Below are 14,129 nucleotides of genomic sequence, written 5' to 3' on the forward strand. Positions count from 1 at the left end.
GAAAAATACAAGCTATATGAAAATACTTACCATTAAGCTGGTATCACATGCCAGTTGTTGATCAAAATGAAAAGCCCAAACTCTTGCAGTAAATTCAGTGGGAAATGCCCACTAATACTGACACTTTGTTGTTGAGAGGACGCACAGGCTCACTGGGCCTTTTCACTTTAATCCTTTCTTACAAATGACCCAACTGCTCCAGAGCTGCAGGTGTGACACTGCTGTTGCAGCGACTGACCGGGGCTTGTTTACCTTCAACGCTGCACAAACATTTCAGCATGTCCTGTTTTATTTCTGCTTCTTCATTTCATGGCAATCAAGTGATGAGGTGTGAAACTCATTAATACCTGGTAAGAGCTCCAAGCACTCACTCTAATGTTCAAAAGGAATTTCAAAGCTTTATTACATTTAGTTAGCATACAAGGCGTTTGTGATGAGGGTCTTTAATTTGAAATGAAATGTTCAGAAAACAGCCAAACTACCAAAACAATAAATATTAATTGCAATAGCTGACTTTTTGGAAAACCCCTGGACTCTTCGATACCAACTTCAGAGGGCCCGTGGAAAAGTAAACTGAGCCATGGGTAAAAAGGAGAGCGCTGTCATGTGTTACATAAAGACAAAAGCTCCCTTTCAAGAAATGGACACAATCCTTAAAGTGACTTCACTAAACAACCAAAAAGTTGAACAAAGAGGAAAATCATGATCTCTGTTTCTGTGCATAAACAGAAAATATAACCATTACTGCACAGAAATATATTAAGGCAACACAACTGGACTTTGCACCACATACTGCATGTTTTTAACTAAGGTGACAGATAAAACCATGACACAAGCATTTGGTTCATTATCTTTTACATTAACAGTTGTAACTGACCAGATGCATCAGTGTAAATGTTTTTGTCAAGTCAATAAAAAAAAAGCATCAACACTACAAATTTTTTTCAGGAATTCTGTAGAGCATAAAACCAAATATCTAACATGTGCTTTAAATACTAAAATGTTTTGGTGCTATACTTATGCTCTTGTTGTGTGATCATAGAAACAGAGGGGGAAACCAGCACTGTGGGTGAAGATGATGATAAATTAGGTTAACTGAAATGAAAAACAAAAAAGTTTTACTGCAGCGGGGAGAAAACAAAGGTGTACAATTGCAAACAAAAATTGCAAACACTGTATTTGCAAGGCATCAAACAAATAACCACTATCAACACACTATCAAAATATTCTGTTGACCAAAACAAAATAACTTACATTTTCTTGCACCTACAAGCTTTGATTTTGTATATAACACATGTTTTTAGTATTAAATGTTAATTTAAAAAAAAAACCAAAAAAAAAAAACATGAGAAGCATGGGCATACATGTGCAATAATTTCGATGAGCGGTTAACAGGCTATTTGATAATGGTCAAAGAGAACTCATAGGACACTGAAATAAAGTGTTATCGATCATTGTTTACTTACTATACCTTTCATCTGGTATTATTGCCATTATGTAAACCAGTGGTAGTCAGTGCTGGTCATTTGTGACCCACTGGTGTAAACCTATTCACTGTTTAAAAAAAACAAAAAAAAACCAAAAAAAAAAACCATATATACCACTGTTTCCTTCCTCCAAATGAATAAAGGGTCACTAAAACCCTACAGTATCAAATCTATAGGAACTTCTTCACTATGTACAGTAAAACAAAATGAGTCCCATCGGTGCTTGTTTCTTTCTTTTTTTTTTTTTTTCTCAGTACAACTCTTTGATATACTTTCCATAAAAGACACCTTAACATATATATAAACTGCTCTCTCTATGTGTGACGTTTCTCTTTGGTATCTCCACTGAGGACATAAGGTAGGTAGGCACGCTGTGATTTACTCATGACATGGACGGTTACACAAGGCAAGGATCTGCTATCGCTTCAACATGTGTGTTACTTAACAAGACAACTACACTGCAAACTCACACAGCAACATTAACAATCACAACATTTTTTCCACTACATTTCTAGTGGGTCAAATGCAGCCACTGGAACATGATGGAGAACTATGTGTTTTGACTTTGAATTTTTTTTTCATGTCTCCATTGTGATTTAAGAAAAAAAAAAAAAAACTTGCTTAAGTTGAGCCGAGGAGGAAATCTTTTGGTGTCGGTGACAAAGGTAAACAGCAGATGTAGAACTGCTTTCTTACAGCCTCTACCGCTCTTTCTAGGCTGTCAAAACAGAGACATTCTGAATTTTTCAAAGACAATACATAGGTGTCAAAATGACTTACATTCAAAGTGTTGTGGAGACATTTGCCCATGTTCTCCCCCCAGCATGTCTCTAGTCTACCCTCTAAATGATCCTTCCCTTCCTTATACATTCATTAGACATGATGATCACCCTGCCAGCCTTCCAGTACCAGGGTAAAAAGTGCAACAAAACAACGCTTCAACCATCAATAACACTTTTTTTTTTTTTTTTTTTAACATCTCTCAGTTTTGCTGCCATTGAGTGAATATCTCTTCACTTCAAATTTTCTATTGTTCTCAGAGTTTTCATTTGCTGACCACAGGTCTCATGAGATCAATCATGAAGGTAATTTTTTCTGCATATATTTGTGATATTTGCTTTGAATAACTGTCTTGAGGATAGGTAACAAGTAACACCTAACTTTGCCTTTTTCTTTTTTTCTGCTAATTTTCCAATTTTCTAGTATATCTGCTTTAAATAGCATCTGCGCACAGCAGCTGCTGAAGAACGGCTTTACTTCACTACATAAAAACACAGCAGACGTGCCTTACAAAGCCATAGCAAATAACACATCAGTGAGTTACAATACACTGACATTCAGTGCTGTAACATTATTGAAGTTAACGGAATGGGAGGTCTGTCTGACAAAAAGTATAATCTTTATAATCTTTTTCCTAGGGCAGAAAAGGTTTGGGTGTCAGTCATGTTATAGACCGTACCATTACCTTGAAAATAAATCTTTTACACGTACTACTTATCACAAGAAGCTAAACTCTGGAGTTAGTTATTGTATAAAAGCTGATAGATGTGTACGAGTCCAGCATGTAAAGCAAGGAGGGAAGTGGGGAGGAGTTCTGCAAGCAATATGTGTGTATGTTTGGGCTTAGCTGCCCTGTGTCAGGCTCTGCATGTGTTTGGCAATGTCGTACACGTAGGTGATGTCCGGCCTCTTCTCCGGGTCGGGGTTGATGCACATATCTACCAAGTTCCTCAGCTGGTGAGAGGGACAGGGGTGGGGGGTTGTTGGTTGGGAGGAAAAGAGAGAAATGATACAGTCAATGACATTGTAGTGAGACTGAACTGTAAAAGAGCAGCTCGAAGACCTGCTCATCTTTTAATGAGCTCTCTCCGTAATAGCAATAACAAAGCAACAAGTAATCAAGCTGAGACAAAGACACCAGGCTGTGTTAGCGCACTGATCCCTTATTGGTCTGAATCCACTTTTACCTGAGCCCACACACACGCACGCACGCATGCACGCACACGCTGCTGCCACTCCATTGCCATCCGGAGACAGCACTTACACTTGAAGCCGAGCGAAGCGGCTGATTGGAGCAGATAGATAGACAGGCTCGCAGGCGGAACAGCCACCGCCATCATTAAAAAAAAAAAAAAGAAGAGAATAAAAGATGGAGAGGAAAGAAAAAAAAATAACATCTACGCAAGGTCGCCATGGTAACCGTCTGCCGACTTCCTGGCCGCTGTTGCGTGGCACCGGCTTGGACGAGTTCTCGTCAGCCGCTGTGTTTATGTGTGTGTGTGTGTGTGTGAGAGAGAGAGAGAGAGAAAGTGAGAGAAAGATGCAAATTCAGACAGTCTGAGAATTAGTCCCACAGAATGGAGATGGAGTGGGGGGGGGTTGGTGGGGTGGTGGGGAAAGAGATGCAGATATGTAAAATATTCATGCGCTTCTTTGCATGGCGAGTAGGACGGGAGAGTGGGGGGAGTGTCAGGTGGAGGGAGGGGGGAGTAGGAGCTGGTGAAGGGAGGCGTGGGGGGGAAGCATAGACGGAGATGGTTAAATGACACAACAAAGATGAGCAGCTGACAGTTTGCTGCCGATCCTTCAGGAGCATTGTTTACATCCAGACAGGCGCTGCAGGCACCCCCCTCATCTCCATCTCTCCATCGCCCTGTCTCTCGCTCTATCATTCCCTCTCTTTCGCTTTGTCTCCCTTTCTCCTGGATGGGGGTGACATGTGGGGCAACGCAGAAGCTCAGCGTGGTGTGTGTGTGTGTGTGTGTGTGTATGTGTGTGGAGAGAGCTCTTGTAACAAAATATACACTTGCACAATTGCTCCTGCACACAGAAAAACACACACATAGACACTACAGAGGCTGGAGACACCTCGCAATTAGCCTTTATTAACCTAATGAAGTAAATACCACAGTATAATAACAGCCTCTCACCACGGTAACTACTGACTACAGAGACAGGAAGAGGGATAGCCACTTAAAATTAGCCACCGTGGACTTACGTATGCAGATACACTGATAGTAGAGTGGAAGGCATGCAGATAAAGGACACAATAGGTTGAACATATTTTTTTGCTTTGAGGATAATGCCAGTATGATTCCAGCTCCGTAACTATATAACATAGATGCAAGTAAATACAGGTATATGTTTAAATGCAGTTATGCTATACAGTCTCAGATCTTTGAATGTATCTTTCCTCCTGCTACAGGAAGCCATTTGTTTCCATTCATTTCCATATGGCGATTAAAGCCAAAAAAACAAAACAAAAAAAAACAATGTATACTTGATGTTCACTGTAATGGATTACACAACTCAAGCACGTTTCAATTCTCTGCTGATGTATCTTTCTACCAGGAATGGACAGAAGAATAAATTTAGCATTTCTAAACACAACAGCGTGGCTTCCAAAAATGGTAGCTGTGAGGTAAAACTACATCTTTTGTTGGGGCGGCTGTGGCTCAGAAGGTGGAGCGGTTTGTTCACTTATCGGGAGATCGGTGGTTCGGTGAGCAAGATAAACCCCAAAATGCGTCCAATGGCTGTTTCATCAAGTGGCACCTTGTATGGTAGCCTTGGCCACCAGTGTATGAATGTATGTGTGAATGGGTGAATGTGACTCGTAGTGTAAAAAGCACTTTGAGTGGTCGGAAGACTAGAATAGCGCTATGCAAGTGCAGGTCCTTTTACTTTTACTATTTCATTTCTATAAACAGATATCTGCCTACATATGCAGAATCTGTACGTGTCAGGACAAGGTTTCGGTATCTGAAGTGTTCTGGTTTCTGTTTGTAGTCAGTTTGTAGTCTAAATAATATTGACCAAACATGTTTGAACTGTAGGTAAAAGTCAGTGTGAAGAGGCGAAATCCATTGGCCAAAATGCGAAGGCAAGGCAAGGCAAGGCAATTTTATTCATATAGCACCATTCATACACAAGACAATTCAATGTGCTTTACAAGAGAAATACATTAAAAACAATAGATCATTAAAAACAAGAGCTAAAAGCAAGACAATAAATAGTTAAAAACAGTGCAGAAAATGCATTTAAAAAGCAAACATAAAGCAAAAGCAACAGCAGACAAATGTAAAAACAATAGTTACAGATTATCCTAACAATAAGTTACATATCTAGTTCACTGGTAAGCTGCAGTAAATAGTAATGTTTTGTTTTAAGCCCTGATTTAAATGAGTTGACAGTTTCAGCTGACCTCAGATATCCTGGAAGTTTGTTCCACAGGCGGGGAGCATAGAAACTAAAGGCTGCTTCACCTTGTTTGGTTTTGATCCTGGGAACACTGAGTAAACCTGTTCCAGATGATCTGAGGGGTCTGGATGCTTACTTATTGGCTATTCAAGTTAGCCAGACAAGTTAGCTTTACATTAGCATTCGTATGCAGCTATCTATTTATAAAGATTAGCCAAAGTGATCGCCGATCAAAGAGGAACTCTTGGCTCAGACATTTGATGACAGCACTGGATCAGCCCAAAATATTGGCCATGATTGGCTATGAGGTAAATGTCATTTAGAACTGAGAAAAAAGGTGATGAAACAACGTGTGGACTGACAGAAAATGAATTGTCAACAACTTTGCTAATTATTTAACAGTGGATTAAACATTAAAGCAGAATATTTTCTGGAATCGTAAATTCAGTATATTCAGGTTTTTGACCATCACAAATCAAAAAATATCTGAAGATGGGGTTCTGGAAGCTAAGGCTTGGTATTTTTGTATTATTTTTTGACATTTCATAGACTAAGCAACTCATCAATTAATCAGTAGGGTTGTTAGTAGCAACCCTACTGTCACCTCTAGTGCAGGAGCTGAAACAATGAACACTGGTATTAACTATAAAATCTTAAGCAAACGCAGTAACTCACAAAGCTTTGTTGTGCCCATAATGAGATACAGTGTCACTGCTAAGGAGACATAATGCCTGCAAAGTATGTGCGTGTGTGCCTATGAGCCAGTGTCTGAGTTTTTGCACGTGTGTGCACTTGACTTAATGTATTTAAGAGAAACAGACAGAAACGTTAGAGAGAAAAAATGCCACCCACACAAAGAGGGCATGCAAACACAAAGCCACGCGTAGTCATACACACGTCACCAGCAATCAGCAAAAAGGCGATCTTTAACCGCAGCCTGACTACATTACATTTTTGTGCATGGGTAAGTCTACGCAGGACTACAGCAGATGATTTAACATTTAGTTAGGGAAACATGACACTCCAGCCCATTTAGTTTCACCCCACTTTGCAGCGTGGCCAGATGCTTTTGATATTTGCATTTAATTTTCAAATGGTTAAAATCATAGCCGGTCTTTTGATCATGGAGCAATATCATACTGTACTGTAGCTCAGACAGTTGGGTGGATTTCACTTACATATAAAAAAAGTAACTTTAATAGTCAACACAAGTAAAAATCAGCAAACTGGCACAGAGAAAGAGAAACCGGCTACTACTGCTTAAAACAGTAATTCACTTATATAGATACTATATTATAAGATATTAAGAATTTTCATAAGTTTTCCTTAAAGGGGTTCAGGAGTCGAGACTGTCATGTAGCCTTTTAAAACACTGAGCAGGTCCACATCTACTTACCACAGCAGTGAAAGGCAACTGGTATAGTGCTTACCTCCTCTGAGTAGTGATCTGAGGGAAGAGGGGGGTAGTCACACTGTTCTATCTTCTTACAAAGGGAGTAAAGGTTCATCTTATCCCCATAGAACGGACTCTGCAGGGCTGCCATCTGAAATACAAAGATGTGAGGAAACAGGGGAAGGAAATGTAGAGAGAAAAAAAGAGAGAGAGGGGAAAGACAAGAGGACAGGGTGTTACAGACAGCAAAGTAAAATCTTAAAACACCCAGTCAAAATTCCAACAGGTGCTACACTGCTGTAAAGTATGTTAAAAATAGAACCTGCACAGTTCACTGCTATCGAGGTATATGACTTATTGATTAAAGCAGGCTGAGAGACAAATAAAGACAACAAGTCAATACGTTGTATGTCCGAAGTTTTGTGTACATATCAAATCAGTACACACTCACTAATGTTTTTTGTTGTGGAATGAGCTGTGGTCTAAAATTCAAGCGGACCAAAACAGAAAGATCCATGAGAGCTTCTCTCGGCTCTCGGCTGTGTTTTCCTCTTGTTTGCTAACCCTTTCTGCTGCACTGCTTCGAAAACTTAGAGTTACACAGAGATATAGAGACATAGAGTTGAGAAAGAAAGAGGAGCGAGTGAGGAGAGGGGTGCAGGCATATGAGAGGAGAGAATTTTTCAGTTTGCTGGAGCAGCGAGAAAACTGTATCCTCTGGAAAACAAATGCAAGCAAGCAGAGCAGAGGCAGATGGGAATGGTAAGGAAGAGTGGAAAGGATAAGGAGAGTTTTGCTGAGTGGAAATAGGTGAAGAATCCCTCCTGCCTGTCTAAGAATAGAAAATATAGCATGCCATTTCTGGCAGGGTTAGCGACTGACTCACTTTTTATTGCTTAAATGTGCATGCAGAAGGTGAAGCCTGCAGCTGGCTTGCATAACAAGCACACTCAAATTCTTATTTTTCTGATTCAGTACTTTCGAAATAAATACTGCGTTAGGCTTATGTGTTGGGCCAAATTGCTTAACTAATGATAAATAAACACGGTTGGAAGAGCTGTCAGTTTTGATGATGATGAGCTGCTCAGAGATGCTGGAGCTTGTTGACTTGGTTTTCATTTATTTACATAGTATTACATAGGAAGACTTTGGTTGCATTAAGTGTATAACTGACATGATATCAAGGGAGGGTTTTTTATTAGATATTTCAGGGCAGAAAAAGGCCTTGTCTTATGCTAAAGGTTGCACAGTCAAATACGTATTCTGTATGTGAAATCCATACTGCAATTTCATGCCCTTCAGCTGTTTCAAAGCATTTCTGAGCACCTTGAAATATTGTTGTAATCTCCATGACTTCCAGAGGAGAGGAGGCATCTTTCTAGACCAGTGTGAAACAGGATCTATGGCCATTAATAGACAGTCATTGCTCAAAGGTTTCTGTTTTCTCAGCCTCTATCTGCAGTTTTGTTTCAGTACAGTGGGGCATTTCAATCTTGAATGTGAGCTTGAATGTTTCATCATTGGGAGCACGCATTGTTCTAAAAGGGTACAATAAAGAAAACCATTTTACAAGTTAAACATAGTGCACAGATTTTTTTTTCCCAGGGGTCTGTACATTATTATTGGAGAGTGCAGAGTATGTGTTTGACAGCCTGTTAACTGGTAGTGTGAAAGAAGAGAAGAAGAGAATGTGTCCACATATGGATCCAAATGGAATCACTCCGTACAGAATACAGAAGGTTAACTTGAATGTGCAACCATCCACAGTATCAGGCACAACAGAGACTAGATATTTCTGTGTAAGTACAACCATAAAGGAAATCCAGGCAGATTACCAGAAGCTATATTTTAGTTACAATGGGAATAGGCTATCCAGCGCCATGGAGTATATGAATATTTTTACAGCAGCCAAGGGCAACACCAGGTGATTTCTTAGCACTCCTTCGCAAATGTTTCCCTACTTCTGAGTTACAGAGAAAAACTAGAGGGGCACTGTGAGGGCGCAGACCTCCACCAAGGCCAGTAATCCAGTCTTAAATGACTTGCAAATCTTCAAACGCAACCACTACAAGCGTCTAGATATATTTCTGAAACTATTCGAAATCTTTCAAACCTGTGCTCCATTGGGGTTTACGTTAGCCGGTGTGTGCCGTTTTTTGTTGTTATCATGTACAGTTGTCTCACCGATTAATATCGGCAAGCCAACATGTCTGGTGGCAAATATGCCAAATAAATAACTAAATTCATTAACAGGACATTAAATAACCTAACATGACATGACCTACAAGATATGGTGCAAGACAGCCTAAATATAAACTTACATTATGCAGACCAGATTTTGATGGAACTATTTATCCATGGAAGCCATAGGAAATGCGTCCCTGCTTCTTCAGAGCACATGTGGCAATTAGCGTCCTCACTGTAGGTGATGGCATCATGGATCATATTCTCTAGGAAGACCTTTAGCACACTGTGGGTCTCCTCGTAGATCTTAATGGAGATACACTTCCCCATGGCAAGCCAGATGGATGTTATCATTACGGTGGCACTTGGTGCCTCCTTTACTGAGCCCAGCTTTGCCTCTGACACTAATATTCTCTGATTAGTCACTCTGTTAGTAGACTGTGTCTTCATCTTATTTTCAAGTTATGTCATTTAACAGGCATGGAATGCAAAGAGAATCATAGAGTTTGTGAGGTTGTAAACTCTGTGCTTCATAACGACTGCTTTCTGCATGAAGTTTGAGCAACTACATGTGTAGGCTAGCCAACAGGATTATTGGTACCCGTGAATGTGGGTTCTGATTTGGAGTCATGGTAATTCTACGATTGGCTATGTTTTGTCACCCCTGAACTTTACTGCCATCTACTTGATTTTTAGTGGTATGGTATGTACAGTATTCCACCGAGGCCAAATGCCCTATCTCGCAATATTAAGAAAAGCGAAAAATAACGTGTTTATCTGCTCCATGCCTCTGATCTGATCAAAAATCTAATGGGTTCTTGTTTGGCCGATGTCACACCCTTCCACCAAGTTTCATGAAATCAGGCCAGTATTTTTTTTCTGTAATCCTGCTGACAAACAGACAAACCAAACTGAACACTAACCTCTTTGGCAAATGCAACTAGCCAGACGACTTATAGCTACTGCTTGTTTAATACATTTAAAAATCTTATTTGTCAACTGGCCTCTTCTTCAGCTTACCCATACAGTCACAAGAACTATTACTACTAAAACAAAAAATAAAATCTTGCCAAGTGGAAACTGCCTCACTTTGTTGCACATAGCTGCAGATGTAACCCTTTGACATCGCCCAAAAAGTGCCAAGCACATCACCAACTTGTACGCGGCTTCTTCATTTTAGTCTTCACTGAAAAATGTGTCAAACATTGATGGCGCGGAGACAGAAAAGTTCTTGTTCCCTATCGGGCAGATTTTGACAGAGTCTCTGTCACAGCTTCCAGTGGGAAGTCAAGATGACGGCAGCAGAATCTCAGTGGGCCGTCTCTCTTCTGGACATAATCTAGCATCACACTCTTAATCAAACACTCACATTAATACAGCATGTCCTCACAAAAACACATGTGAGGCGCCAAGTTAAGAGAACCTCCCTCTCTCTCTCTCTCTCTCTCTCTCCCCCTGGACACCTCTCTCCCTCTGCTCCGACAATTACGACAGAGACTAGCACAGCAGGCGGTTGACAGTGATGAGATGTGTGAGGAAATGCGTATTCCTGTGTGTGTCAGCAATGATGCGCTTCCATTAGCAACAAAGCCTCCTATCTGTAACCTAAGATTTCAGGTTTGGTTCTGCAGTGATTGAGCTACACAAATTCAAGTTATCTGTCCACTCCTTTTTCTAGGTTATGCTACAGTTCAAGATTGGCCGTCATAACTGAAAACAACAGTGGCTGCAACAATATGATTGTCTACACCTCCAGCAACTGAATCACCAGCTAGTTTGCCATTTGCTGCAGCCTGTAAATACGTCATCGGTCTGGTGAGGTCATTTCAGACACTGATCACTGTCCAACAAACAAACTGTGGGCTCTCAAAAAAACTGGAGGGCAGTGCCAGGCCCATGTTTGCACCAAAAACTGCTGACTACTCTCTGGAAAAGTTCACTTCAATGACTTAGAAAGGACCATGTGGGTAAACTCTCTTAATTGCTTTGCAAAAATATATATATGTACACCTTTTAGTACTGTATAACAAGCAGTGTGGGCGTCTATATAGTGTTTCCCCAAACTATAAATGTCTCAGTAAGCTAGAGGAAAAGAGAGTGAGACAGAAACACACTGAGAAAAAGAAGAAATCACCCAGCTATAGACACTAGGAGGCAAAGGGTTAAACAAGACCCCATCGTATTTTCATGCATCTTCTGCTTCTGACAGATGAAAAATGTCAACTGTCCTGTTTGTATTTGGGAGTTTTTGCACTATTCATCTGCTTCATTAGTGCCTGCTGCTCCTAGCCCCTGACAGCTGCTGGCCCCCTGCTCTCAGTGCACACACACACACACACACACACCTACTCCTTTTTTCAGACTGTGTCGTCGCAATGGGTTAGATGATTGACTCACTCTCTGACCTCTGAGGCCCTGGTGAGTATGAGACTGTGTGTGTGTGTGTGTGTGTGTGTGTGTGTGTGTGTGTACGGTTCATTGATATTCGAGAGACATACAATGCACACGCATGCCTGCTGTCTGTCTAAGGGGTGTGAGATGCTGGTGGCAGAACACACACACACACACACACACACACACACACACACACACACACACACACACACACACACACACTCCTTTGTTCCTCAGCTCTTCTTCAGCTGGCCAGGCTGTGCTCTCCCCAGCCCAGGCATGTAAAGCCAGCATCCCTGTCCATGTAAAAGGTCTGGATGGGGCCTTCCAGCGTAATTAACACTGATCCAGCTCTCCCTCTCTCCAGCTTCTCTCCCTGTACGCCAATTAAAAGGAGCTGCGAGAGGCTCCCGTCTTCTCCCTCCATCCCCCCTTTATCCCTGGAGCCCTTACAGCCTGGGACCGAAGGGTTTCTCTCAAGTTCTTGCTTACTCATTTATAAAAAGACACACATACACACACGTACACAATTAAAGGCGCGTGCTACATCAAAATAAACACCTAAGTGTTAACACACAGATGCAAAATAGATGTATATTTTGTATTCTCTTTCGTTTGCTCCTGCTCTCCCACTCACACACACACACACACACACACACACACACACACACACACTAAGGGTGAGAGAGGAAAGCATGACTTTTTTATATGCTCATTGGTCCTTCATGTGGTTTTATGATGATATATTAATCAAGGCAATAAGTCACAGTGTAGGGACAGTCATTAAAAATATACCTACACCCAGTGGAGTCATCACTCCTCTACTTCAACACACTAAAAAGGGAAGAAAACTGAGGAGGAGGAGAAGAAGACAAAAAATGGACGGGTGGATTTAAAGTGCCAGATTGTTCTAGTAAATTGAAATTTTGAGGAAAAACTGATAAAGGATGTGTTCTTGTGTCTCATCTCACTTCAACGAAACTGTGAAAAAGTGCTCAAGTGTTGTATTTGAATTGTAAAATTAAAAGGAATAGTTCAGCATTTTGGGATATTATGCTTTCTTGCTGGGAGTTGGATGGGAAGGTCAATACCACACTCTGTCTGTTTAATATGAAGCTACAGCTAGCTGTCTGTTAGCTTCACACAGAAACAGGAAACAGTGGGAAATAGCTAACCTGGTTCTGTCCAAAAGTAACTGAATCCCCCAACCAGCACTTCTAAATCTCACAAACACATTATATATATATCGTTTGTTTAATCCTTATAAGAACTGAAGCTTAAAAACTTTTCAGCTTCATATTTAATGGACAGATATGAGAGCATGGCTGTGGAGTGGGCTCATAAAAGTACAACTAAATTGAACCTTCTATTCCCAAATGTCCCAAATGGTTTAAACAAAAGGCAGAGAGCAGGAAGGAAGGCATGGATAAGACAGGTTATAGATTAACAAATGTATGCAGGAAGAGTAAAAAGACCTGACGTTTTGTACCCAGATGGGTCAGAAAATTTGCTCCATTTAGCGCAGCCTGATGCTGACACTGGTAGGTGGAACATCAACACATCAAAACCTACGCCTGAAGTAGATAAAAGGATACCAAGACCATCAATAAGCAGCAGTCTCTGGTTGCAAAAACCCCACTCCCATTTTCAAAAACATATAGAGCGCTAGCCACAGGGCCAACTCATCACATGCAAACGCCAGCTGCTGAGAACCCAGCATTCTTGGGCCTCGTAAAACCAACAGCAAAACAAAAGGGGAGGGAGAGGAGTGAGGCAGGAGGCATGAGACATGGGCACAGTCAGAGGTATGGATGGCGGAGCTCCTACAGGAAGGAGACACATTCCAGTAAAGCTTTTCCAAGATACTCTCCTCCCCTGCTAACCTTTATATAAAACACAGCAACCACAAAACATCCGCACAAGCTGGAGACCTACAGTGTGTGTAAAATGCATCTATTTTACAGAACAGAACACACTGCGCAACGGGATGAATATGCGAATATGAGGTAGTTTTGACTGAGAGCAGGAACAGAGAGCGCTAGGAGAGCACAATCTCATCGACTGGCGTGCGACCAGATCCCCTCCTAACCTCCCTGGTCACCCTGGGAGACAACTGCTCAGACTGCAGCATCCCTGTTTACCACGGTGTAGGAGGTTTGGGTGAGGGGGCACAGGGCAGGGTCAGGTGATGTAATGAGGTTGGACACGAGGAGAAAGGGATCAAACAGAATGGGAGATGATGATGGACGCAGATACAATGACCAGGTATTGACGGACCGACCCTTCGGACCCTAACCCAACCCCCAGGCGCAAGAATGAAAAATGCAGGCTCTCTCAAATGGAGCCGTTTCACACATAAGCAACCAACACTCCCTGGAATACAGACACAGACACACACACACACACACACACACACACACACACACACACAAATATACAATCCCCAGCCCCTACTGTATGTTCACAGTGAA

General features: G+C 41.4%; 1 protein-coding gene across 1 annotated transcript in view; it reads right to left on the reverse strand.

Moving 5' to 3' along the window:
• Positions 1–427: 427 nt before the first annotated feature.
• The window catches only part of nek7 (NIMA-related kinase 7), a 64,885-nt gene continuing 51,183 nt past the window's right edge, over positions 428–14,129 (reverse strand). Inside the window, exons 9-10 of the mRNA XM_049587952.1 lie at positions 7,118–7,231; positions 428–3,221 (exon numbers count right to left, since the gene is read on the reverse strand). Of these exons, the coding sequence (XP_049443909.1) occupies positions 3,111–3,221; positions 7,118–7,231 (225 nt within the window). The 3' untranslated portion in view covers positions 428–3,110. The remainder of the gene's footprint in view (positions 3,222–7,117; positions 7,232–14,129) is intronic.

The sequence above is a fragment of the Epinephelus fuscoguttatus genome, linkage group LG10, assembly GCF_011397635.1.
Source record: "Epinephelus fuscoguttatus linkage group LG10, E.fuscoguttatus.final_Chr_v1".
Lineage (NCBI taxonomy): Eukaryota > Metazoa > Chordata > Actinopteri > Perciformes > Serranidae > Epinephelus > Epinephelus fuscoguttatus.